The following is a 26,478-nucleotide window of genomic DNA, read 5'->3' on the forward strand; positions in this document are numbered from 1 at the left end:
ATACTTCCTCTCGTGATAACACTGAAAAATTATGTTATCAGGCGACTGCAATTAATTCACGCGACACTGAACGTATCGTACTCTGAATAAACTTACGTCCCATTCAAATGAAGAGAAAAATAAAACTTACTTCCTTATACATTAACGCGGTAGAGGGTACGACGTAATATATCGCCTTTTATTCGTGGTTAATGGACGTGGAACAATGTTTTCTCTCGTAAGTTTTCATTAACGTAGGCCGTAAGCGGCAACAAGTCGACAATGCATGGAGCGTAGATTAGATGTTCGGCAGATGTCGGCCGAAGGAGTCGTCGGTGCGAGCGCCGTGAGCGCTTCGCCCGCGCCTCCCCTTATCCTTATCATCTTATCAGTCCTTATCAGTTACTCATCGCGAAACCGATCGCGTTTCGGTCGAATATAACTGCAAATACCAGTGATTAGTTCGAAATCGATCATGATCGGCAGATTTTTCGTGTTCGCATTGTTTAACTTGTGCAGTTTCTTTATTATCGGATATGTAAGCGGTCAAGGTGAGAGTTAGTTTTCCATATGTTGCATATTGTTTTTTTTTTTATGTTTTCCTTAAATATAACATTAGTTAGATGAGTAATGTACATAAACATATGTATTCGAATCACGATAATATTATATATTCACTCATTCATTCAATCTCTCAAAAATTTCTGGGAGTAAAATTATTTGTTATAACTTAATTTTCAATTTATCTGTTACTTAGTCTACATTAGTCTCGCTTAATAAATGTATATGTTTTTCAATGATTTTAAGACACACAATTATCATGAGATATATAATTGAACATTCATTCATAAAATCATGTGTATAATGTAATATTATTATTTAATAATATATTATAACTAAAGTGCTTTTATCGCATTCACCAACTGTTTTATGATTTAAGACCGAATTATTATTGGACGAGTCATACATCGACTTTATTAATCTTTGAAGGTTAGCTCGGCTCAGCCTCGGTCGTAGAATCCGTATTAAGTATACATTAAGTAATAATTAACTTTCGAATAAAAGTACGTTAAAAATTTACTATGAGGCTTATATTTAATCTTGGCAATTAAAATATAAACAAAACACGTGTTTAATTATCATGTATAATTAAATTGAAATGAAAGCTAATGCAGTAACATCAATCGTCATAATTAAGCGAAGCTACTTCTTATCAGTCCATAAAGACGCGTCTCGCTTCAAAAGGAAAGATTTATTTGTGGCAACATGAAATAAATGTATTCTAAAATAGCCATACAGATGTCAGAACCCACCTGTTTAAGCATTAGCATTCTGAAATAGAAAATTTCTTGAATACGAATGACAGTTTTATTTACACGACAAGATAGGGATTAATGTGTTAGTGTTAGTGCATATTTGTATCTGCTTAGGTCTAAATTTACACGAACTTTGTAAATATAGCAGATACTTGTCGTGTAGGTACGTGAAAATAACCCTTAAATCGATTGATATATAGTATAAATTCCAATGGTACAAGGCTGTTGGTGACGAAGATTATCGAACAAATCAAATACATCCTTTTGCAAATTCCCATGGTCTACTTTTTGATATAATATTTCCAACAATTTGTAAAGATTATTTAAAGAATTGTAAAATCAGAGAAAGCACTAGACTTTTGCGTTTAAAAATTTCAGGAAATATTTTTATCGATAATCCTACATATGTGTAGGGCTGATATGCGAAAACCTAAATGTACTTTTCTTTATATTGCTATGTTCCCGTTTAAAGGGTGACAGAGCTTGTTTAACAGCAGGCACAAGGGACATAATATCTAAGATATTGTGGTTGGCAGTGCGTTAATGGTGTTAGGAGTTTTTATGTTATAGAGTAATTAACGCCTATAGACACATAATTTGTGTCTATTTGCGTTAATTACTCTATAATAAATACAACAAACAAAATTATAATTTAGAAATTGAAAATTTATTGATAAATCTATCATTACATAGTCACTTACCGCCCCTATTTACTTGTCTGTCCCTATTTACCTACGCTTAGATTTTTTAAATTTCACAACGGATTTTAAAGCGGTTTTTTTTATAGATAGATTTATTCAAGAGGAAGGTTTATACAATATAGTAGAGAAACACTGAAAAACTGTGAACATTGTAAGACCTGGGGCGGGTCGCTAGTTTATTTAATCAAAATCTTTATTACATGTCTAATTAATGGGCGAAGTTTTTACCCGGCTTTCTAGCAAATAAAACTTACTCCTTTTTTAAAATTACAATAATGAAATTTTGACAATGATGACTACAAACAATGAACATTGAAAGAGATTTACGTCAAATCTATTTCAGGATAAACTGGAATTTACTACGAGGAACAGGAAATGACGTAAACGTATTTCCGTTCTCCAAAATCATATTTGAAACAATACTCAATTAATGTTAGTAATTATTATGACTTGCATAAACGAAGAGCATAATTACATTCTAACTGTTATGGGAATATAATATTAAGTTTATATTAAACTATATAAAGTAAGGTAAAGTACATTTCCCACTGCTGAGATAAGGCCTCCTCATCCTTTAAGAAGAGGGTTTGGAACATATTCCACCACGCTGTTCCAATGCGGGTTGGGGGAATGCACATGTGGCAGAATTTCGACGAAATTAGACACATGCAGGTTTCCTTCACCGCCGAGCACGAGATGAATTATAAACACAAATGAAGCACATATATGTATATAGTGGTGCTTGCCTGGGTTTTAACCCGCAATCATCGGTTAAGATGCACGCGTTCCAACCACCGGGCCATCTCAGCTCCTAAACTATATGCGCACGGTATAATTGCATAAGTGTGTTTATATTAGCAGTATAATGGTTAAGGTTTGTTTATTCTTAAGAAGCTTGATTTTAAACAGACGCGAATTCCTTCCTCTACTGAATTTCCTGTTTCTTCTTGTTGTAATGAAATTAACGTTACATGTAAGTGTTATATTCTCAATAGTAGTCCAGAATTAATAAATTGGCAGTGTTACACTACTGGGCCTCATAAACTAAGTACAAATGTTGGTCCTTCGATTTCGCCATTGATTAGTTTGCAGTCGAGTCAAATAGCTGTATCATAAGAATACGAGAGTGAGGGTACAGAGAGTAAATATATTTTCCGTTATTGTAGGTCTTATAGGCTGCTATTGTCGTAGTATATTTGGTCAAGAGACATACGGCTATGTGGTATTGTAATTTGTAGTACAACGATTGCAATTAATATCTATTATTAATATAATAAATAGTAATATACATATATGATATATATGTGTGTCAAAAAGTAATAAAAGATTATTTGGATCCAAAAATAATAAAATAATGCATTCCTCTTGGGCTCAACGTAAAGAGCGCGAATCATTATTTAGATGTATTTCATAAGACAAGAATTGTTTGAAAAAAGAATCTCGGTATTATACCCAGAAAAAATCTACCGTAGTCAAAAAAAAAACTAATCTTATATATATCATATACCTACTAGACATGGCATCTCGGCTTATTATAAAGCATTAAATAGCGAAGCGGCTTGAATGAAACTCGTTAAATATAAACCAAATTTGAAATTACTGTTTTTGAAACTGAATGTAACAAATGTATATAATAATAATCTCATTCATCTTGTAGGACTACACATCATCTACATACACATATAAAATGTATCTCGTAATCTACGCTGTAATCCAGACAGATGAGCGGGGATGATCAAGCGATGAATAGAAAGTGTTAATGAAACGTAATGTCAGTGTGGGCGGTTAATAATTACAGATGTGATGTGATCGATACTAACATTCATTATTATAGTATTGGTATCAAACCACGTGTTATTTGTGTCACGCTGCAGTGTATTAAATATCGGTATTGGGATTTACGCCCATTTTAGATAATTATATAATGGGCCGAGATGGACCAGTGGTTAGAATGCAAGCATCCTTACTATTAGGAATTTAGTTAAGTTGGTACCATCTTGTGTTATTGAAATAAGTATGATGTGAATTATTATTGTAATAATTTGTCAATCATTAGTAATGGATATAATATTAAAGACTGTTTATCCAATATCTATGTACTAAATTTTAAAAGTATTTAATTTTAAGACAAAAGTTATCATTTTTTGAAAAGCTGTCTTTGAAATTTTAGAAACAATTGAAAAGATAGGTACCTATGTCTTTATTAGAATGACGACTTTTGTACGTGTTTCAAATTCGACAAAGAATCAATTGTTAAATAAAAAACTGTTTAATATTAATTCAAGAAACAGTTAAAATATATCGATTAATTACATTTATAATTTACAATTGTATCACGGGCGTCACATTCAAATAAGAAATCAATGGCGCTGTTACAGGCCTACGGACATATTCAGGTCACGCTGCAACAATCTATGTCGCTCACAACAATAGTAATTATATCCACTATTGTTGTCATTGATAAGTGTTCAATTAGTATTTCGTGGGCTGTTAATTCCTTGATCTTGGTTCAGAATAATAAAAAAATAAATTATTTTAAAAAATGAAATGAATTTTTATTTTAAATTTGGAATTAAAACTGGAGGATGAATAAGAAACTTAAAATAGCAGAAATGATTTAATACAATGTAAAATACAGTGAGTAACATTACAATAAAACTTTCCAACTATTAAGTACATACGACATTCCGCGATATAAAACCTTTTTTTCGGATATGGTCTCTACAATCAACATCTATATAATGTTTATACAATTGAGAAATTTCGGCGACTTTCTCTCTTGATTAATAGCTCATTGTTTCTGACCGGCTATTCCTTTGTCGTCATTCATTCATTACCATCTTACATTCATAAAGATATATAAATATATTTTTTATCAGCTTGAGTATTTAAGTATCTTAAGTGCTTTAGCGTAGCCATTGCGCGTCAGGTATAGTCGATATTATTTTATGTTGTAAGTAGAATTTTATTTATAATATAAAAATAACAATCTGTAGATTAATTAATTGTATTTTATTTTTACAGTCATAATTTTTCTCTTGATAGAAGTTCAGCCCATTTGGCCATTACATCTTGTGCCCTATATATTAAAAAGCTTAAGCGGACTATTTCTTTACTCATATATGAGATGCTTATTCGACAAGATCATATTGAGATCAGTGGTTTTAAGACTACGAGGTAGAAAATGTCAATCAAAAGTCAAAAAGTCTTTATTCGAGGACTAAATTCAAAACTCAAAGGAAAATTCCGTCTAAAACGATTTATTAATTAAATTCATTCAACGAAATTGACTCGACTAATTTTCTCCCTGAATTCAAATACTTGATACTCGTTAGCTTATGTCTACCTAGGTCGGTATTATGTTATTTATTCTACCGCCATATAGCGGTTTATACATAATATTTTTTATGGCTTTTTCTGGCATAAAGGGTCAATCATCCTCCAGACTATTGTAATTACAGGCACAATGGGCATCACATCGTAGTTCTTATGATTTGTGGCACAATGACGCTTACCGCAATAGGGTGTTATCAAATAAAAAAGATAAAATTTATGAATGCTTAAAGATTAGCTGTAACTTTAGGTGTGAATAATAACATTGCATAGAGATAAGCAATGTTATTATTCATAATGTGTAAGAAAGTTAAATAAGGCAAGATAAATATTAATAATTTGTTAAATTTAAACTAATAACGGAATTCATATGTATAAAAAAGTTACAACTGTATTACTATATATATATTCCGAAGCAAACATTACTTAGGTCCGAAGAATCGTTTTCAGCAGTTTTGGAATAAAAGAACATAATTTTAACAACATTAAAATAATGTATTTATTTAGTTATAATATTAATACTTCAAATAAAGGAAGGAAAAGTTAGGATTTTTTTTGATAAAGAATTAAATATTAAAATGTGAATTTTATACTTTGTATTGTTAACAATACGGAAGTATTCGTATTAAATAATTTTGTAAATAAAAATGATTAAGTATGTTTTTTGTATATTTTACTATTTCTTCCACTAAGATTAATTCGTATTTTACCCATTACCCATTACCCATAGATGTCTTATTTAGTTCCCCACTGTTCTGTTGTTAAATAATTAAAGTTACAATTACTTTTTTCGTGGAGCTCAAAGAAAGATTACTTAATAGTCTGCCGCTGACAACGAGTTAATTGTCAATAACAATTTCATCAAACAGTTAATGGAGACGGATGGCGTTTTTCACAATGAGAATTTATAACAAATGACTAAAATTACGCAGTTGTTTGTTTTCAATAATTCTGTAGTGAACATTTGAATACTGTATCATTAATATTTGTACTTAATAATTTAAGTAAAAAGTAAAGTAAAGTAACAGCCTGTACATTTCCCACTGCTGAGATAAGGCCATCACCATTCCATTAGGGAGAGGGTTTGGAACATATTCCACCACGCTGTTCCAATGCGGGTTGGTGGAATGCACATGTGGCAGAATATCGATGAAATTAGACACATGCAGGTTTCTTCACGATGTTTTCCTTCACCGCCGAGTGCGAGATGAATTATAAACACAAATTAAGCACATATATATAGTGGTTCTTGCCTGGGTTTGAACCCGCAATCATCGGTTAAGATGCACGCGTTCTAACCACTGGGCCATCTCAGCTCATAATTTATATTGATATATTGCACATTTAAATGTATACATATTTTTATAAATATTTTTTTAATATTGATTAGATGTTTAACGTGTATTAATTAACTATTACCTATCTTATTTCCACTCTTGACTAACTGTTAACGTCAAGCATGAATGCTCTATGAGAAGGTTCCGACAATAGCCAACTGACCCTGTAGGGTCAATACCAAATCCGCGATTCGACATCGATAGTCGGCGATAGCTATTGAGGTTTGAGAGAGTTTTTTTTTACAGTTGAAGAGCAGTTATTGAATAAATTGGTGTGCATCCAGCATGAGGAGTGCGGGCCGTGTCTGTCCGCTGCTGGCCATTGCCGTTGGTGTGCAGACCCCTACTATAGTTCAACAGCTCCGCGATGTAACGATGATGAAAGGTGAATCTACTATATTTATTTGCAACAAACTATATTAGAATACTTAAAAGTTCCACAGTAAAGACAGCTAGTTAAATTGAACTTGATTGAGTTGATGTTAAAGATTTTTATTTTAAATTATGAGTCGTATATATATTTAAATAAATTAATTAATTTAACTTTACTATCTATTATTTTATTTATACTACATTAATAGTGTTGGTGAGATATTGAATATTTTTACAAATACACGACAAAAATAACTTTTAAATTTGGAACTCCTAAAACAATGGATAATTATGAATGCTCAAGCCGTACTGTTTCTTTATGTTCCCGGGTCATTGGGATTACACATTCCTACGTTCTAAGCGTGTCTCTCTTCCTCAACAATCAAGACATCCCATTGATTGATAGTGAGGCTTACATGACACGGGGAGTGAATACTTTTCAATTTGCCTGGTTCTTTTTTCAATCGTTCATCGAGTGTGTTAATATTAACATTGATCGACAATCAACATCGCTTTCGAAATACTAAAGGAGGTTAGCATCCAACTGAGACACGTGTCTACACGAGATAGATGGCTATGTTGTGATGTTCGTTTTTTTACAATTTATTTAATTAACGACTTGATTTTAATAATCAACAAACAATACATAATAAATTGAAGGTTATATTTTATTAAAAAATAAAATATTATTCGATACAAGATTTTATAGATGATAAAAAAGCGTGGAGTTAATACCTGTTGACTTTCAAGCAGAATATACTAATTTAAATAATTGTATTTAACTAACATGACTTTGTATTTTTTAAATGTTAAAAGAGAGTAACTACTGAGTTTCTTGCCGGTTCTTCTCGGTAGAATCTACTTTCCGAACCGGTGGTAGTTTCACTTAATTGTAAAATGACGATTCAAAAGTGCCTGTAAAAGCATACTTGAAAAAAGTTTATTTCGATTTGATTTGATTTATTGTAAATGAAATTATATTATATATACCTAGTCGTTAAAATTCATCACATGAAAATTTATGTACTATCTAATAGAGAGAGTATGATCGAGCGTATTTCTTATGCAAATAATTTAAATTCCTAGCAGGGATGTATATATTATTAAATTATAATTATTAACAGTCTGGTGGCCACGGGATGCGGTCAGGGCATGATAGAGCGCCCTGTCAAACCAGTATGGGAGGTTGCTGAAAATCACTCCCTACAAGACATGCTACCCGACAGTCACGAGGCTGTTGTGCAAATACAACCGCAAAAAATAAGGCTTTCGTTAAAACCACGTACGTACCTCAGACCTTGTTAAGGCATCTTTAAGGCTTGTCATATTTTGTAATGTACTTGCATGTTTTTCGTAAGCGCAAATAGCAAAGGAAACATAAATATTTTCCATTCAATAGTATTTAAAACTTTCATAATTTGGTCCATATAACTAAAACTATAGCAAGTACGACGTTAGAAATACCATAGTCTCTTGTGCATGAGAGTTTTCTATATATAGATAGAATAGTATTCGTATGTCGTCGCCCCTCTCCTTTTAATAAATTACGTCGAGTCGCTCTCATAAATCAATTTAACAACAATAAAGTTTAAAAATATAAAATTAACATGTTATCTTATAAAAGTTTACTTGTGTTTCAGGCGAAACTAGGAAAATTAAATTTTCATATAGACCTGCCAAAAATTACCCTTTAGATTTATATTACTTAATGGATCTCACTTGGTCAATGAAAGACGACAAGGAAACCTTAGTGTCTCTGAGAGACGATCTACCATCGTTGTTGAAGAATTTAACAGATAATTTTAGGTAAATATAATTATATGTTTTTCAAGTATTTCTGACGACAGGCATACTGTGTTGCACCCAATTAAAATTTATTTTTAAGAACCTTAATTGTTCGATTTTCAATATATTGTTTTAAATTATAGAATAGGATTTGGTGCCTTCGCCGAAAAACCAATAATGCCATTTATAAGTGTCGATCCAAGGCGACTTGCAAATCCTTGTACAGTGGAAGAGGAGGCATGTGAGGCAACCTACAGTTATAAACATCACTTAACACTTACAAATCAGGTAAAGTTGAAAATTAAACAATAAAATATTTGTAACGCTAAATAGCGAAAAAATAACATTATGTAGAATGCATGTGTCGATAGAAATTCTGTCACATGAGTTCGGTTCTAAATTCAAAAAATGGTTTATTTTCTTCTTCGAAAATAGAATATCGATTATAAAAAGAAAATAGAGATTAGAATATCGAGTATTATACTAGTATATCGATTTAAGTACGTATATGATTAAGGTAATATTTAATGTGTACTTTTTAATTGTATTCGATTTTTTATAGGTAAATGAATTTATCGAAAAGGTAAACAGTAGTTCAGTGACAGCCAACTTGGACAACGCGGAGGCGCAGTTAGACGCTTTGGTGCAGGCAATAACTTGTGCTAAAGAGATCGGTTGGTCACCTCACAGCCGAAAAATAGTCATATTGCTCTCAGATGGACTTTTTCATACAGCGGGTGACGGAAAATTAGGTATGTATAATATTTAATAAACATTCATTTTAATTTGCTTTGCTACTAAAATATACTCGTTCTAGTTCAATTAAATACAAACATTTTTCTATTACTTCATCCGAAATTTTCGGGTCGAAAATTCGAATGCCGGACCGAATTTAATTTATTTTATATGTTATAATTAATCTCGAGTCCAATGTTAAGAAAAAGAAGAAGAGAGTAGAAGAGTAAGCTCCAAACCACCTAATTTAGGGCAGAGAATATAGAAAAGATCCATTGTCCAGCAGTTTGAAATTTACGCTTTGCTTATTTACTTTTACTAAGTTTCTTCTCTTTATCGTAGGTGGTGCTTCTTTGAAAAGCGACGAACAATGTCATTTGGATGAAAATGGTTATTATTCTGAAGCGGCCGTATACGATTATCCGTCCATAGCACAAATATACCGACTGCTCGATAAGTACAAGGTAAATATCAACGTGTGTAGATACAGATTAGGTTGCATGTGTTACGCAAATCCGTTTTCCGTTCATATCAGAAAAGTAAAGTATTGCGACTCTGTTTACTCGTGTAATTGAATTGCTGCTCCAGCAAATTATATTAGCCACGTTTACATAATAACTGTCTAAATATTTTGGATATTAAGCGAATATGTATATGTATATCACAATAATAATGAATGAAAATTTTACTATAATCTTTGTCAGAATTTTTAAATGAATACAACGTAAATTCAATTTTAATTTACTCAACTGATCAACGGTATATGTATATGTCGCTTAATTGTTTGGAAGTCACTGTTCAATTTTGATCCTTTGGACTATTTTCTTCTCCATTTTTAACAAAAGTTTTACGGTTAATTGGAGAGGAAAATAGTATTAATTATTATTACTCTCTATTGTGCAGTAAAACATTTTTTACAAGCAAAATTTAAATTGGGAAATTAAGGACCACTTTTATTGCCAACTAAATATAATTAGTTTTGATATTCATACGACTGTACTTATAGGTGAATGTAATTTTCGCGGTTACGGAAAATGTGAAGGACCATTACGACAGCCTACACAAACTATTGAGTGACTTCACTTACGTAGCCAAACTAGAGAGCGACAGTTCGAACATACTGAAGCTAGTCAAAATGGGTTATGAAGACATCGTGAGCGTCGTTAACTTTGAGGATGACTCCAGTTCAGGCCCCATAAAGGTTAAATATTTCACCGATTGCGGAGTGAAAGGGGGCTCATTGATAGAGGCGAAGCGTTGCACCGGCGTTGGATATGGCATGACGCTTAATTACGAGGCCCATGTCAGTTTGGAATCTTGTCCGGAATACAAAATGGTAATGGACTTTTTAGCTAACAACATTCTTAACGGAAGTTTAATGAATCGTTTCTGTAGGTACACACGTTGTCTGATTTATTTTAGTAAGTAATAAACAATAAATTATAATTTGTTTTCTAAATCAATTTGTATGACATCATAATATTTGATGTCTGAAACAAACACTTCCTAAATAATACTCAATATCAACCAATTGTTGTAGTAGTAGTTTATATATTGTAGTAGAATTTGGCGTCGCAGAAAATATAATTTGTGTAATATATTTGTAATGTTTTTCAGTCGCATCAAACGATCACGATATCAGAAAGCCAGCTGGGTCAAGACTCATTAACCCTTGATGTAGAAATCCAATGCGGTTGTAAATGTCAGAGCGATGAGCAGAAGGATTTGGTTCTAACATGTCCCCGGAATTCTCATCTTGTCTGTGGAGTTTGTCAATGTAATAAAGGATGGTGAGAATCAACATTTTTTTTTATTTGTAGCAAGAAAATAGGCCTCTTGTTGTGTATAAATGCATATAAATGCTCGCTCTCGCCCATTTAGCATGATAACCACATAAACCTCCACTAACTCAATTTTTGTGCCGGTAATTTCACTCTTGTCCCGTAAATTATAATATAGTATTGTATTGAATTGGTGAAGATCGTAGGAATCTAGTGGTGCATAATTTTTAATTTTCTAACCTCAGAAATATGCCGTTATGACTTAGTGACATCATGCCTAATACTGTGATTGCCTAATATTGTGACTGTTTCCGTTACCGTATATACCATAATTTCGGTGTAACTTCCAGGTCGGGTCCGTACTGCAACTGCACCATAGAGGACGAGAAGGCGTCGGCCGAGCTGCAGGCGCAGTGCCGCGAGCCCAACGTGACGCGCGCGCTGGCGTGCTCGGGCGCCGGCGACTGCGTGTGCGGCCGCTGCCAGTGCGACCGCGGCTCCAGCGGCCGCTACTGCCAGTGCAAGCAGTGCGAGATCAGTAGGTCTGTAACGAACTCCAGATGCACTATTATTAATTAAATTCGATCAGCTCATGCAAACAAACAATTTCTTCAATATAGTGAAATCAATCAATAATAAGATATATGCAAGTATCTCACGATTCGTTTTTTGGAACTTTTCATTTCAAAATATTAGACTAAACTTGAATATCAGCTATGATTTAAGATTTAATATACAATAAAAAAATAGACGATAGTCATATTCAATATATTGTTACAGAGAAAATGGCGTAGAGTGCGGTGGTATAGAGAGAGGTGTGTGTGTGTGCGGGCAGTGCGAGTGTGTGGAGGGCTGGAGCGGCGACGCGTGCGAGTGCACCGACGACACGGACACGTGCGTCGCGCCCGCCTCAAGCGAAATCTGCTCGGGGCATGGCGATTGTGTCTGCGGTATGACTTTTGAACAATGAATGCCTTTTTTTTTGGGGATGTCGGGTTATGTGAGATTGTACTCACTAAAAACCCTGCGATGGCCGCCATCAGCACAGAAAAGCTGCGGCTGCGGGATCGCTTTCGCAGCACGTCCGCTGCGTTGCTCCGATCGATCAATGAATGCCTAATATATTAATTATTATTTTTTACACTAAACTATAATTGACGATAAACTTTAATTCATAATTATAATTCATTATTCTATGAAGAACAATAATTAATTATAAAATGTATTTTTAACAGTAATTGAAGTTTAAAAAAATATTCTCTTAATATATTACACGAACTATTGATTTAGATTTGCATTTTTGAATATAGTAATAGTATACAATTGGTCTAGAATATATCTAAAATGTTATATAAGATGACACTAATTAATGATTGTATCTTTCAGGTCGATGCCATTGTTCCAGTGCTGATGATGGGGGCACCGTTTATTCTGGACGTTTTTGTGAAACCTGTGCAACTTGTGAAAATCCACTCTGTGTTAATGCAGAGCCGTGTGTTCTGTGCCATTTGGACAGCAACTGCACCGATATTTGCACTATCGGAAATATCAACTACACTGTTAGTGAAAGGCTTGATGAAGGTTCGTTAAAAAAATTGTAGTAATATATCTATGGATTAACAATTATACTATGACTGATGACATTTTACTTTGTATTCCATGGTTGGTAGGTTGACTTTCGCACTTGTGATGTGTAAAAAATGTTGCTTCTTGATAAATTTTGTTGATGTCATTACCAAGGGAGATTTGCCAACTGCACGGAGAGCATGCTGCATTTCTTCCAAAAATAAACCCCCGAGTCCGAGACCTCGGAATCTAGATCGACGAGATAGTTAAACAGTGTAACAAATGCTAATAGTTAGTGTTATAAATAGTTTGTATACATGAGAGTGTATTTCAGCAACTTATTTATATATATATATAATTATATAACCTTGATGACATCATCATCATCACCTCCTGATCTATTCTCGATCGCCAAACTTGCATACGGATTAATATTTAAGTGTACTATTGTGTACGCTTATACAAGCTGCTCTCTATATTTCCTTTCGATCATAATCCGATGGAATGGTAAATTAGACAACCAGAAATATTTCTAGTATAGAACTGCTTGTACATGTAATTTGAAGCATGGCATTATAGTTAACTGAAGCAATTTCCAGACTCCTTCCCAAATGAAAATTTGTAGACGGAAAAACCTGATAATAATTTAATAGACTGATTCGGTTTTTGGACCCAAACCCTCGATCTTTAGCAGATCTTTGCTTCCTCATCACTACAAGACCAGAAAAACATTAATTAAATACATAATATGTGTACATAATTAATCATTTGAAGATTGTAAAAAATAGTTGAGAAAACATTTATTATAAACATATTTCCTCATAGTAATCGTATTAAACGATTAACGTCTCCTACACTAGTAGTTTCTAAGTTAAGAAACTGTATCGTTTAACAAAATGTAGGTTAAATGATAGTGTTTAGTTTGCGGTGACGTTAAGTTTAAGAGCGTGTTTAAACGAAACATTTTTTCTAAAGAGGCTAATTTAGAGGCATTGCGGTGACGGAAATATAACAACGAGTAATTTTCATATTGCATTTAAATAACTCGTAAAACTATATTACAGCAATGTGCGTAGTGGCGTAACTTATCGCCATGAGTGTGCTCTACATAATTGCGTTCGTTTTATTTATATAAAGTCTATCGAAAAACAAATGCGCATCAAGCATAGAACACAATATAAAACTGACAAAACATAAACTTTTTGAAATATGTATATCGCTCCCTTTCTCTTTCCAACTGCATCATGTCTTTTTTCTCTCTCTTGTAACGAAATCAAAATGACTGTGCCTTTTCTTTCTTTATCTCAGTTTTCGTTTATTTATAAATGAGTAAAGTACCGCCTAAGAAATTTAATTTTAAAAATAATATGTGACGTATGTAATAACATATGAAGAAATATAAATAACGTTATAAGAATTAAAATTAAAATTTAAAAAACGTCAACTTATTACGTCTCATAAAAACGTCAACTTAAAAGTCCCACTTTGCAAAGCACAATTTAATCCCGTAAATCTGTAAAGGATTGTCAAGACTTGGCAAGCGGAAGTATCGTATCATGCAAGCGAGGCGGAATCGTTAAAGGAGAGAAGACTATAATTATGATTTTCTCTTTTAGGATATAAACATTACCGTAACTTTCAAGTAATTTGTAAAATTTATTTAATCTTAATATTATAGAATCGTTTTAGAGTTTAGTATATTAACATTCGCCAGTGATTGACAGAATCTAAATGGTTTACTACAATGATATTCTAATAAACAGATATGTTATATCCATACTAAACAACAGAAAAAAGTGTGCCGCGCCGGGGACCGTTTATTTTAGTTTATTTTTACATTTCGTTAAAAGTAAAAAGGATAGCTTGATAAAAACAATAAGTAAAAGGGATAACTAGATGTTTTAATTACGCAAAACGTATTACTACGTAATTATGATGTATTATAACGTATTACTACATAAAACAACTAAAGGCAAACGTCCCAATTAGGACGTTTTCTAGTCTTCACTTTTTGCGCGTTAATAACATATCTGTTTACTACAACATCATTGGTTTACTAATTCTTTTCCAACTCAAAATTACCAGTGATTGTCGACATACAGCTGCTGCTGCACATTCGCCAAATACTCATAGTAGCTGACATATTAGAAATGAATGCTAGATTTATTATAATGTTACTAAACAGATAATTAATTTAATAATATTATATTAACATCTTGCGAACGAGTTTTGATGCGAGCTTGCCGACGCTACCGAATGGACCACGCTTGTTTCAGTTCTAAACTATCATTCTAATCGTGTACAGAATTAATTAAATTAAAATACGAACTACCTACCAGGCATATATCAGTAACACTAGACCCGACCGTGGTATCTCCCGCGTTTGAGCGGACGGGTATGCAGATTACAGATTATAATCTACCCTGGTGTCAAATTTCAAAGGCGCGGTTGAGTAACAAATATTCCTCCATCCTAACATTTGTATTTATAAGATTTCGTTTTAATTTTCTATTGGTACATTAATTTACAGAAAGTATGTATAAGTAGAAAGCTACATTTAAGGTATTTTTTCTTATTCAGAAACATCAAACGGCGATGACACGTCGTGCATATTGCGACACGAGGAAGGCGGCCTCGAGTGCGACTACAGATACACGTACAAGGCAGCCATTAAATCTACGATAGCGATGGAGATCGTCATCAGGTCTAAATTCTGTTCCCAGCCCACGAGCGCCAAGATTATGACGACATCACTGATAATAATGGCCTGTGTTGTGGCCGCCGGTCTCATTTTCATATTTTTCATCAAATGTGCCCAAGTTGTATCTGACCGACGAGCATATGCCAAGTTTCTGCAAGAAGCACAAGAAAGCAGGAAGAACATGCAAGAGTTGAACCCCCTGTATAAATCACCAATATCGGAATTTAAATTACCAGAATCATATCCGAGAGATCGACATGATTTATAATATAAGAATTAATTTAAAACTGTAGATAAATACAAATTTGTATTGAAATACTTATGCTTAAATTGGATCAATGATTTTATGTATTTTATTATAATATCTTAGAAGAGTACAAAGCTGGTTCTAATATTTTTAGAGTTTTATCAATGAAGTTGAATGTTTTAATGTATTAAATGTGTTCTGTAAAATAGTGTATGTAGACTGTGGCATTATGTACTTATTTTTGTATTTCTTAAGAGTATAATATTAGTATTTTTTTTTATATTATAATTTATAAAATTATTTAAGTGGGTTGTTATTTGGTAATTATTGTTGGAACGAACGCAAAACGATAAAGAAAATAAAATATTTTTGTTGCTTTTGGGTTATGACGCATCTGATTTTAAATTGTTGTGAGTTGTATATTCGAGCGTCCAATTGGATCAGAGGGTATTTTTTTATGAAAAATAAATATAATTTTTCAAACTGATTAATTTCACTAATTTATATACTACTACTTCTAAATTACTTGTAAATTTGTATCAAAGAAGGATGTTAAACAATATATAAAAAAGCCTTTCTACAAATAGGTATAATATAAAGTTTTAGCTTTATGCTATACTTATATATGATTTAATGCTTATTACCCCACTGAAAGAATTAAATGAAATAATAATAATAGATCACTAGTACATGGAAAAAATGGAACCTTTTTTTTTAGTCGGTTAATAATAATATTTTTAACAATTTTTATACGTACGCACAGTTACTCTTATTATGCGAATTAAAAATGATAACAATGTAAATTAGTTTTTAATTAAAATAACCATTACTAGTCTCGTAGCAAAGTATTTTATGAATTATACCTTAATAGCCTTAGTTTATGTCAGTTGTGTGGTATAAAAGTTATTATCTTGGGTTTGTTGAATGTTATTATGTAGGTTCCTATCATTAAGTTTAATGAATTCTATTACCCTTTATTGTTCGTAATAAATAAAAAGCATGACATTTTAGTTTCCATATTTATTTCTCATCGTAATAAATCTCAATTTCCCGTATATTTTTTTTACCTTTAACAATAATGAGTACCAAGCTCTTTGAGTGAAACAATACGAGGTTTGAGCGCCGGCAGGATCATTACCAAGGAGGTGCTATTTGAATATTTACATGATACAATTATGTAACTAATAAAATTCAGTATGAACATACCACTCGTGCATTTGGTACAGTGCTCACAGCAATGGATAGAAGACACAGAATAGATTGGTATTTAACAAATTTGAACTACATTATAGACGTTTTTCATTTTTTCCTTCCGATATTTCCCTCTCTTTCCTTTCTCCTCTTCTCTTTCTATTACGTTACTATACGTTTACAAGTAATATTAAATAACATCATATTTCTGTGTTTCTTTAATGGCTGGTTTGTACCAAGTGCACGTCCATTTATACGACCGGCGCCCATGATACGAGGTATCGTAAATACAATGAAGCTTAGCATTATTTACTATGAATCTTTACATAGGCCATGGATTGTAAACAAACAACAACTTTAAAATTTTTAAACCTTTAGACACTCAGTAAAACACAATTCAAAACAAGTTTTAAACTTACATAAAGACAATTCATATCCTCAACACTACATATACATCACATTAACTTGTGATCCATCATTCCTACGATCGTCATATCCTTATACGGAAGTCCTCATGCCTAATTAGGGTATAAGTGATGATAAAACTATATTTACAAACAATACTTATATGTATATTTTGTAATTGAGCAATTTAGATTAACCTTTGTGACGTAGAATAACGAGAAAACTATACAACTGAATGAGGTATGTCATTACTATAATATCTACTGGAGATAATAAATGAACAATATTGTTAGTTAAATCAAATCGATTTTGTTGATTAAAGTGACGTAATGAAGTTGAACTCACCGCAGAAAACGGTCGTGAAATGTCAAAAAGCGACTTTGATATTACTAAAGTTATTAATTTCGGGACATTTACCATGTTTTTTTATTTTTATCTATATCTAGGAATGTCTTGTTCACAGGTCTCGTTAACAAGACATTCGCAGATAATGTAATAAAAATAACCATGTTAAAAAGGACTTTGATATTATTGACAATAATGATAGCATTTAAGGAATCGTATCAAGTAATACCCTAAGTATTACTGTAGGTCAATTTTTAATACTTCACGAGTCAGATACGAATTGAGGTCTTACTAGAGTAGATTACACAATCGTTTATGTTTGGAAGTCTACGTGAAATACAGTTCACTATTTTTCCATCTATTTTGGTAACATTTACCATTTGTAATGAATGACTCACATTAATTTGTTTTGTCAAACAATTATTAAGTACAAATATGCATTGCAAAATAAATGTTTTGATGCTTAATAAATCGAATTATAATTTTCGAAATAATCTATATCTATTAAATTACAGCAACAAATTGTTTAGTTTCTTATTTGTACCAAAACATAATATAATGTTTTTTTAAATTACAAGACGGCTGAAGGTATTATGACCTTTGCTCACAGTGTATTATTTGTTGTTATTGTGTGCGGTTAGACTGATTTTTTTTTATTTATCGACAATGTTGCCAATCAAAAAATATATGCGTTGTTTCTGTACGATCACAAACACTCAAACTTTATACTAGAACACAATGTTATAAGGCATACTTGATGGTAGTATGCTAAGTTGATGTAATAGGGAACTGAGTCTCATCTCTGATCATTGTACAGTATGAGAAAATCTTAATATATTTTTGTCACATATTATACAGCTAAAAATCACAATATGACTAATAACACGGTACCCCTACGTTTACAAACAAAATTACTTCTATATTTATACAACTAAACTTAAAAGATTAATTTGTGAGAGATAAGCACAATTACAGAATATAATTAATTTTTAACATTGATATTGTAACATTTTTATTCAAGTCACAAAATCACCCATTGACGTCATAAAAATGTTAATCACAAAACCATAAGCCTACATACTTTCCGATTATATAATTAATAACAATTCGTTACACTTATTCTACTCAGTAAGGCATTTAAAAAGGCAACTAGATTGGTCCTCGAGATTGCATGTCTTTACAAAAAAGTATGTCTAAAGTCTTTGAAAGATCTTTCATTTTTTGGATACCACGACACTGACAATCTACGCATAAAAATCCAAACATCCTCTGATATAATTTCATGAGGACATTTAAATAAAAATAATATGTTGATATTTAGAAATAATTTCAAAACATATTACAATAAAACGTACAGAGTTTAAAACGAAAGAGGCAACATTTACTCGAATGTTTTATATGATAAACGTAAAGTCGCGGTCACACTTGCCGATCGTGTCTCGCGGGCGGGGAGGCGAGGGACATCGGCCGGGACTCGCACTTGCTCGGCGTCGCGAGGATGTGTTTGGTTTCGCGCTTTTGCTCCGGCGTCGGCGCGGGCGCCGGCACCGCGTCCGGTACCAGGCCGCGTATCAGTTCTGATATACACGGCCATGGCACGATCCTGAAACAAATTCATTATTATTTATTAACTTGACCTGTATTGATTGTATGAGTAATGGATTCTTGCAAAACAAATTGCTTTTCATCATAATCATTTAACGGTTTGTTTAAAAACAACAACGCTCCTAATTGCTAAATAAAAAAAGTTATTTTTTTCTAATTTAATAATATGAAGTGTATCTTACTCAATATACATAGGTATATTGTGTAAGATACGGTAAAATTCGTATTTTTTATAGAGCTGTACAATACAATACGAATACTCTTGACACCAAGTAAAAATATTATAACAATAAACATGTACAAGAGTTTGCCTTATCGCAGCTGTTCGTTTTTATGAAATTGAACTATGTTGCGTCTTGTGATAGAAGTGAACACTGGTTCTCTTAATTGTCACAAAAACTTCGATAATTTAATTGAGCTGAGATGGCCCAGTGGTTAGAACGCGTGCATCTTAACCGATGATTGCGGGTTCAAACCCAGGCAAGCACCACTATATATATATGCTTAATTTGTGTATATAATTCATCTCATGCTCGACCGTGAAGGAAAACATCGTAAAAAACCTGCATGTGTCTAATTTCATCGAAATTCTGCCACATGTGCTTTCCACCAACCCGCATTGGAACAGCGTGGTGGAATATGTTCCAAACCCTCTCCTTAATGGCCTTATCTAGCAGTGGGACATTTACAGGCTGTTACTTTACTTTACTTTTTTTTTACAGTTAAATATTTTCTTACCATATAATCTATAAAACACAGTTAAAGCAATTTAATCTGTTATTAGAGAAATAAATTCACACCGAGACCATTTCATATAAATGGATTTCCCGCAATTCTGCACCAAACAATGGCGCTGGATCCCACGCAGAAATGTTTTTAAAATTATAAGTTGCTTATATTTAGGAAATATTCATGTATGCTTTGAATTTTCTCAGGTTGAATTACAAATACTGTTTTGTAAGTACAATTTAATAAGTGCTGCACAAATAAATGAATTGCGTAGTATTATAGTGGAGTATAATTTTTTATTAAAATTCATTTGTTTTTATTTTATAAATAAACTTATTAGATAGGGATCTTTATATTTTATATGAAAATTTTAAACTTCTCGTAAATAAATATAGACTGGCCTTGTGAAATAATAATAATAATTATAATTGCGGTGCTGAAATAATGGCGCATGTGTAAACATGCGAGCCTTCTTTTTATATAATAGGTACATTCGAATTAAAATGTTTCGATTTATGTCGGTTTTCAAGTATAAATATTGTGCTATAGTTTACTACAAAATTTAATTAATAAAATATCAAATATTTAAATGATATGATAATGAAATAATGATACTGAAATGAGCTGGAAAAGCTTAAAAGTTAGTGGAAAGTGTATAATATATAAAATGTCCAGCGGTTTTTTGGCAGAAGGGTGAACGAGAGTAATGTCAGTGTAACAAGAAGAAGGGCCATAACATCCAGTTTAATGGTGTATTGCAGCAGTCGGCAACCTCAACCAACCGCAACCTTGGTAGGCAAGGGCCACAGGGTGACAAAATAAACCATAGGCGGGCCGCAGTCATGATATTAATCTTAGAAGCCCAATATACATATGCATAATTAGTATTAATCAGTCCATATTCCATAGAAAAAGAAAAATACAATACAAAAAACACATTACATTATGTTTATATGTTTGGGCTTTAAAGATAAATAAACAAGAGAAAAAAGAGAAATGAAAACTACAAACTGATTTTACACAAATTGTAGTGTAAGTCTGAAGTTGCATTTGAGAGCCTCTCAATTTCTTGTATATGACCTGTGTGCATATTTGTGAACTTTTTAAAAAATATTTACGGGCCGCAAGGAAGGAGTTCGCACTATATATTTATCAATATATTTATAATAAATAAATTAATATAAATAACGTAAATCTCACGATTCCGTCCGTTTCGTGTCAAATTGAAGTAATTGCTTATGAACTGAATTCAAGCGGAAATCTAATCATTTATTTTTCTTTAACATTAACAAAGCAAATGTAAAAGAGCACGCAAATTCTTGTCTCAACAAAGCAATGAATCCTTGACTCATTGTTGCTAATTGCTGTTTTAGGTCAAGTATCGAGACCTCATATAAAAATGTTTATTGAATAACAAAACACTATGATAATTAGCATAGAGTTAAGCTACTATATTTTTATTTTTAATAAACAACCGGATACACAAGAGACACTGACATCATATTTGTTCATTTTGAAATTTATTTATACCTATTATTTTGTCGTAAACTATTTGTCAGTGGTATTTAAAGAAAATGCAGATATATGAAGGTAAGTATAGGCTAGAGCATTTTCTCGGATATTTCCATGTAATATAACAATCCTACGATGCTCGATGATACGTTTGACGTAATGCTCACGGTAAATGAGAGATAAGACCTAACATAAGTATAGTAGGACACAAATTAGATGTAGCATCGGAAAATGCAATGGAATTAAATTAAAACCGATTACTGCCGATTTACACAACCAATAGAAATAGCTCCCTATCGCGCCATTCAACGCTATTCGTCGCTATAGATTCACGCGTCAGAGAAAGCAAGTGCATGTAAATCCACGCGTCAAATTGACGAATATATTAGGTCATATGATATAACAAGTTATTACGTTTGTGCAAAGATCATATTCGCATGAGAAATAAATATTGATAATTTGGGATGGCGTACTCAATTCGGATTTGATCGGTTTTACGAATTTTGCCGATGCGACATCTAAGTGGTGTCGTACTATAATCTGTAACGTTTATTTCTAGCTTGCATACTCTTCGTTGAAATTTCAGACTAGTAATAGAGTGGCTTGTTTTGAGCTCGGTTCAGTTCATGAACTTGTGATAGAGCGGCTCATTGTTATGTAAAATAATCATAAACAAGTTTTTGACGAGTTAAAAGTTTTGCAATAAATAATATTAAATAGTTTTGTAGTTTCAGATATCTTAAAATTATACAAAAAAAAAAAATTCAAGGAATAAATTTTTTTCCTCTCTTGTGGCATTGTCGGATTAAATATTATTTAAATAATATTTCATTTCAATGGTGTATTATTATAATAATATTATTGTATGTATTTAATCATATTCTGTATTTCCTTATGGACAAAATTGCAAGCAATTATGTTAAATCATTTACAATTATATACTTGCACGTTAAAGATGTTATTAGAATTATTACAAGAAAAATATACGACGTTTATTATTTTTCTATATTTTCATTTTTAATGTAGAGAAAAAATATAAAAAAAAAAACAAAATTTACAGGGATTGACTCAAACATTACTAAAAATATTTCAAGAATTTTACATTTTAACTATAAACTATAAAGTGCTCATAAAATTATGCGCGGATATCTTTTTGGATAATAATGATGGTGATAAGATTCTCCTGACCAATTTAAGTCTCGTTGGCCATTTTAACGCAGCCCAGCCAACTACACACGAAAAATTAAAGTACCCGAGTATAGGTATAATGTATATAGTATAGTACATAACAGGTGCACTATATTCCATTATTTTCTCTGGGTTTCGTGAACCTAGACCAACGACGCAGTCAGTTATGAATATTTGTTTTATTTTAATACATTGAATATATTCAGTTAAATATTTGTTACATAAGTTATGTAATATGGTAATTAGTATTACCATATTTTAAACTTAGCTTATGCAAAAACAATATTGCGCAAGTAAAATAAAAATAAAATGCGAATAAAAATAGGTATGTCTGTTGCGTGACGTTTAATATTTTGTTTTTATTATATACTGTGGTTTTTTTCAGGTATTTTTATGTTTTTCCCCGTGCATCTTAATTTATGTAAGAATAATTTTTGTGTAAGCAATTTTTAGTATAAACATATACAACCTTTCACAAAGGAATATCTAAAAGAGGGGATTCCTAATTTTCGCGATTATTTTTATTAACACGTGATGTTTTTTATTATTAGTGTCTAAGATATTGAATTTATTTTTGGGTACATGGGTAGCGGTAAAGAATGTCTTTTGCTTGGCCATTGATGGAAATACGACAATGATATTCCAAAATTTATGTCTGAATTTGCTTGTTTTGAATATATTATTTCTGTGACTAAAGGTTGTCAATAGATAACAAATAAAAAAAAGTCGTCTAATAAGTTTCTAAACTATTTTACCTTTGTTTACTTACATTTGCAGTTTCTTTTTTATTAATGAATCATATTATGTATTTTTAAACTTACCATTTAAAAGGCAGCAACAGTCTGAAGTACGCCGGTATAACGGCTAGAGGTTCATTGGTGCGGATCGCTAGTATGACGCGGTCAGCTACATCGTTCGAACTCAGTGTTGGCACAAACCTGTGGATAGAAGATAAACAAGAATTATATAATGATTTACAGAAATAAAAACGAAATAATCCTTATTTGGTATCAAAAAAGGTTTTATTAAAGTGCAACATCGATCTTCCTTTGTTTTTTATTTACAACAATAAAAAAAAATAAGTTATTCATTTAAAAAAAAATAATAGTAATAAAATGCAAATTGTGGAATGTTGATATATTGCATGTTAATAATTATAAACGTGTTCATAGGTTGTGTAAATATTTTGTTATTAACATAGTATTCATATGCCATAGAGGCGTTTGTAACGTTATTCACATTAAATATATATCATTAAGAAGATCGCTATCGCAGACATGTAACAAAAACTAGAAACCCATTAATACGTTATTATTAACAAAGTATACTTTACATGCACAAACCGACGTGGCTGTATGTAGATATATATATGTAATATGTATGTATTTCCTTGCAACGCCAACTCACCTTGAGTTGACCTCTTCAAACATTCCGGTCGCACGGATGAAATAAGGGCATATGAGTGACGTGTGCACGCCTTTGACTCCTTTGACTTCTAACTCTAATCTCAGCGCCTCGTCAAAGCCACAGGCAGCTGATTTTGAGGAACAGTAGTCCACAAGCTTCGCGACACCGACCTGTCCCGCCATTGACGCAATGGTCACAATATGACCATCATTGTGTTCCAACATTGCTGGTAGAAAAGCCTTAACCGTCTGAAAATGTTAGAAGAATAAATGGTAGAGTTTGCTGTAAACTTTGCTGTTACATATTTTATTTTTAATATTTCAAATAACGAACAAGGTTTTGTCTGAAGGTAGCTATTTATTTATAATAACTTCGTAGCGAAGATGTCAGAATATATTCAAATATTAAGTAGGACGTCATATGTATGGAATAAATCCTTATTAGCTTAATGCTCTTTATTTCAAGATCCAAGATACCACATCTCGGGTCATACCAATTAAAAAAATCAGTTTTCTATGTCAAACAATTATCAGTAGCATCTCGTGTAGGATTTAACAAAAGGGAATATAATGAGAGTATAACAATATTTATACTCCCTTCGCTTTAAAAGTCCGGAAAACCCATTGTTTCCCACTACTACCAATGTGGTCAGCACCTTATAAGAGTGACTAAGATTGCACTTGTCTTTGGGCTTACAGATGCACTGCAATATTTCCAGTGCAGTGGGCTAGCCTTTGGCTATGATGACCGAACAATTGGCCTGGAGGTCAACATGACCATTTTAATAATAAATTCAGTAGTATACTACTACAAAGTATGTGTTTTATGCTTATGTTTATTATTTTATTTTCTACCAATCAGGTCATGGTGAAACATTAGCTTAAAGCTTTATGGTCTCTATAAACAGATAAAATAATATGTAGTCGTTGCTTTCAATGTCGATCTGACTCTTCACTTAATAACATGTAAGTAAGTTTTTTATGTTATAGGCAAGCGGATCGGCAAATGTTCCAACCCTGTCTGTAGTCACTTATTTGCACAAAGCCCTAACATCACCAATAATATATAGTTATAAACAAGGAAAGTTACTTTTTCATAGTTCATTATAATATATTAGCACAAAAATAACGATCTAATTGTAAGTTATTAAAACATATGTTTTAATTTCGATATTACTTGCGAATTGCGATTGAGTATTCAAGATGGTATAATTATTTTTAAAGGTTTTTCCATCAATGCTTAACTGTGGTTTGGGCGATGCACAGTGCACACGTAATGGCTCTACATCTGACACAAGTACATAGACATCCTCACAATGTTTACCTTCGCCGCACGAGCTAAGTTGCACCACAAACCACATGAAAATTGAACCTTTAGTTTATTCATGTACTCTTGCCGCTAGCGATTTTCGATTATACAATATAATAAGTAATAAACAATTTTTTGTTTGTGTATGATAAAATAAAACGTACCCAGAAATGCGCTAAGATGTTGACGTCAAACGTTCTTTGTATGAGATGATCCGGCGTGTCTAGCAGATATTGCCCTGACACTACTCCGGCATTGTTGATGAGCAATGTTACCTAAAATAAGACGAGATAAATTTAAAATAACATTAATATTTGATATAAGAGGAAGTTTGAAAGTGACACCGATAGCCGAGAAGTTATGTGGAAGGCGGCTATCATGGTATGGGCATGTAATGCGGAGGAATGAGGAACACATTGTGAGGAAGGCCTTGAGCATCGATGTGGATGGATATAGAGGTAGAGGACGACCAAGGAAACGATGGATGGATTGTGTGAAAGACGATATGGCTAGAAATAATGTTACTTGTGAGATGACGTCTGACAGAGAAGTATGGAAGGAGAAGACATTCTGTGCCGACCCCAAATAAAATTGGGATAAGGGCAGGAGGATGATGATATTTGAAAGACAAGGTGACGACAGTTGTGGTATGCTCTGTATGTAAGAGAATCTTTCAAAGGGTACATGACTCTCTGTGAGGGAAATCCTAATGTTAGAACATCTAAAGATAGAGTTAAAGGTTATTACGTCATTCGAAATAGCATAAACGGAAGATACATGTTTTTTTTGTTCGTAAATGTGAATGATTTAAAAATATAATTAAATGCAAAATATCGATACTTAAATGGCAACACTTTAATTAAAAAAAAATTTCAATTCCATTTTATATTTGAATGGTTATTATCTTCCGAGTTAAAGCAAATTCAATATTTTCT

The 26,478-nt window shown here is 32.3% G+C and overlaps 2 protein-coding genes across 2 annotated transcripts in view; one reads left to right on the forward strand and one right to left on the reverse strand.

Moving 5' to 3' along the window:
• Positions 1–267: 267 nt before the first annotated feature.
• Positions 268–16,153, forward strand: LOC124536646 (integrin beta-nu). Its single transcript, XM_047113176.1, has 13 exons — positions 268–530; positions 6,913–7,051; positions 8,163–8,320; positions 8,679–8,844; positions 8,967–9,111; positions 9,386–9,575; positions 9,901–10,022; positions 10,565–10,894; positions 11,176–11,348; positions 11,690–11,881; positions 12,120–12,289; positions 12,726–12,920; positions 15,486–16,153. Exons 1-13 carry the CDS (start codon positions 455–457, stop codon positions 15,872–15,874), a joined length of 2,445 nt encoding a protein of 814 aa, XP_046969132.1. The 5' UTR covers positions 268–454; the 3' UTR covers positions 15,875–16,153.
• A 705-nt stretch (positions 16,154–16,858) lies between these two features.
• The window catches only part of LOC124536645 (estradiol 17-beta-dehydrogenase 11-like), a 45,016-nt gene continuing 35,396 nt past the window's right edge, over positions 16,859–26,478 (reverse strand). Inside the window, exons 4-7 of the mRNA XM_047113175.1 lie at positions 25,708–25,818; positions 24,236–24,483; positions 23,650–23,766; positions 16,859–19,397 (exon numbers count right to left, since the gene is read on the reverse strand). Coding sequence (XP_046969131.1) covers positions 19,214–19,397; positions 23,650–23,766; positions 24,236–24,483; positions 25,708–25,818 — 660 coding nt within the window. The 3' untranslated portion in view covers positions 16,859–19,213. The remainder of the gene's footprint in view (positions 19,398–23,649; positions 23,767–24,235; positions 24,484–25,707; positions 25,819–26,478) is intronic.

This window comes from Vanessa cardui, chromosome 17 (genome assembly GCF_905220365.1).
Source record: "Vanessa cardui chromosome 17, ilVanCard2.1, whole genome shotgun sequence".
NCBI classification, from domain to species: Eukaryota; Metazoa; Arthropoda; class Insecta; order Lepidoptera; family Nymphalidae; genus Vanessa; species Vanessa cardui.

Coding starts and splice junctions, on each gene's coding strand:
- LOC124536646 (XM_047113176.1), top strand. CDS start 455: ATGATCGGCAGATTTTTCGTGTTCGCATTGTTTAACTTGTGCAGTTTC. Junction 8,321..8,678: donor AAGGCTTTCGTTAAAACCAC/GTACGTACCTCA, acceptor CTTGTGTTTCAG/GCGAAACTAGGAAAATTAAA. Junction 12,290..12,725: donor GCATGGCGATTGTGTCTGCG/GTATGACTTTTG, acceptor TGTATCTTTCAG/GTCGATGCCATTGTTCCAGT.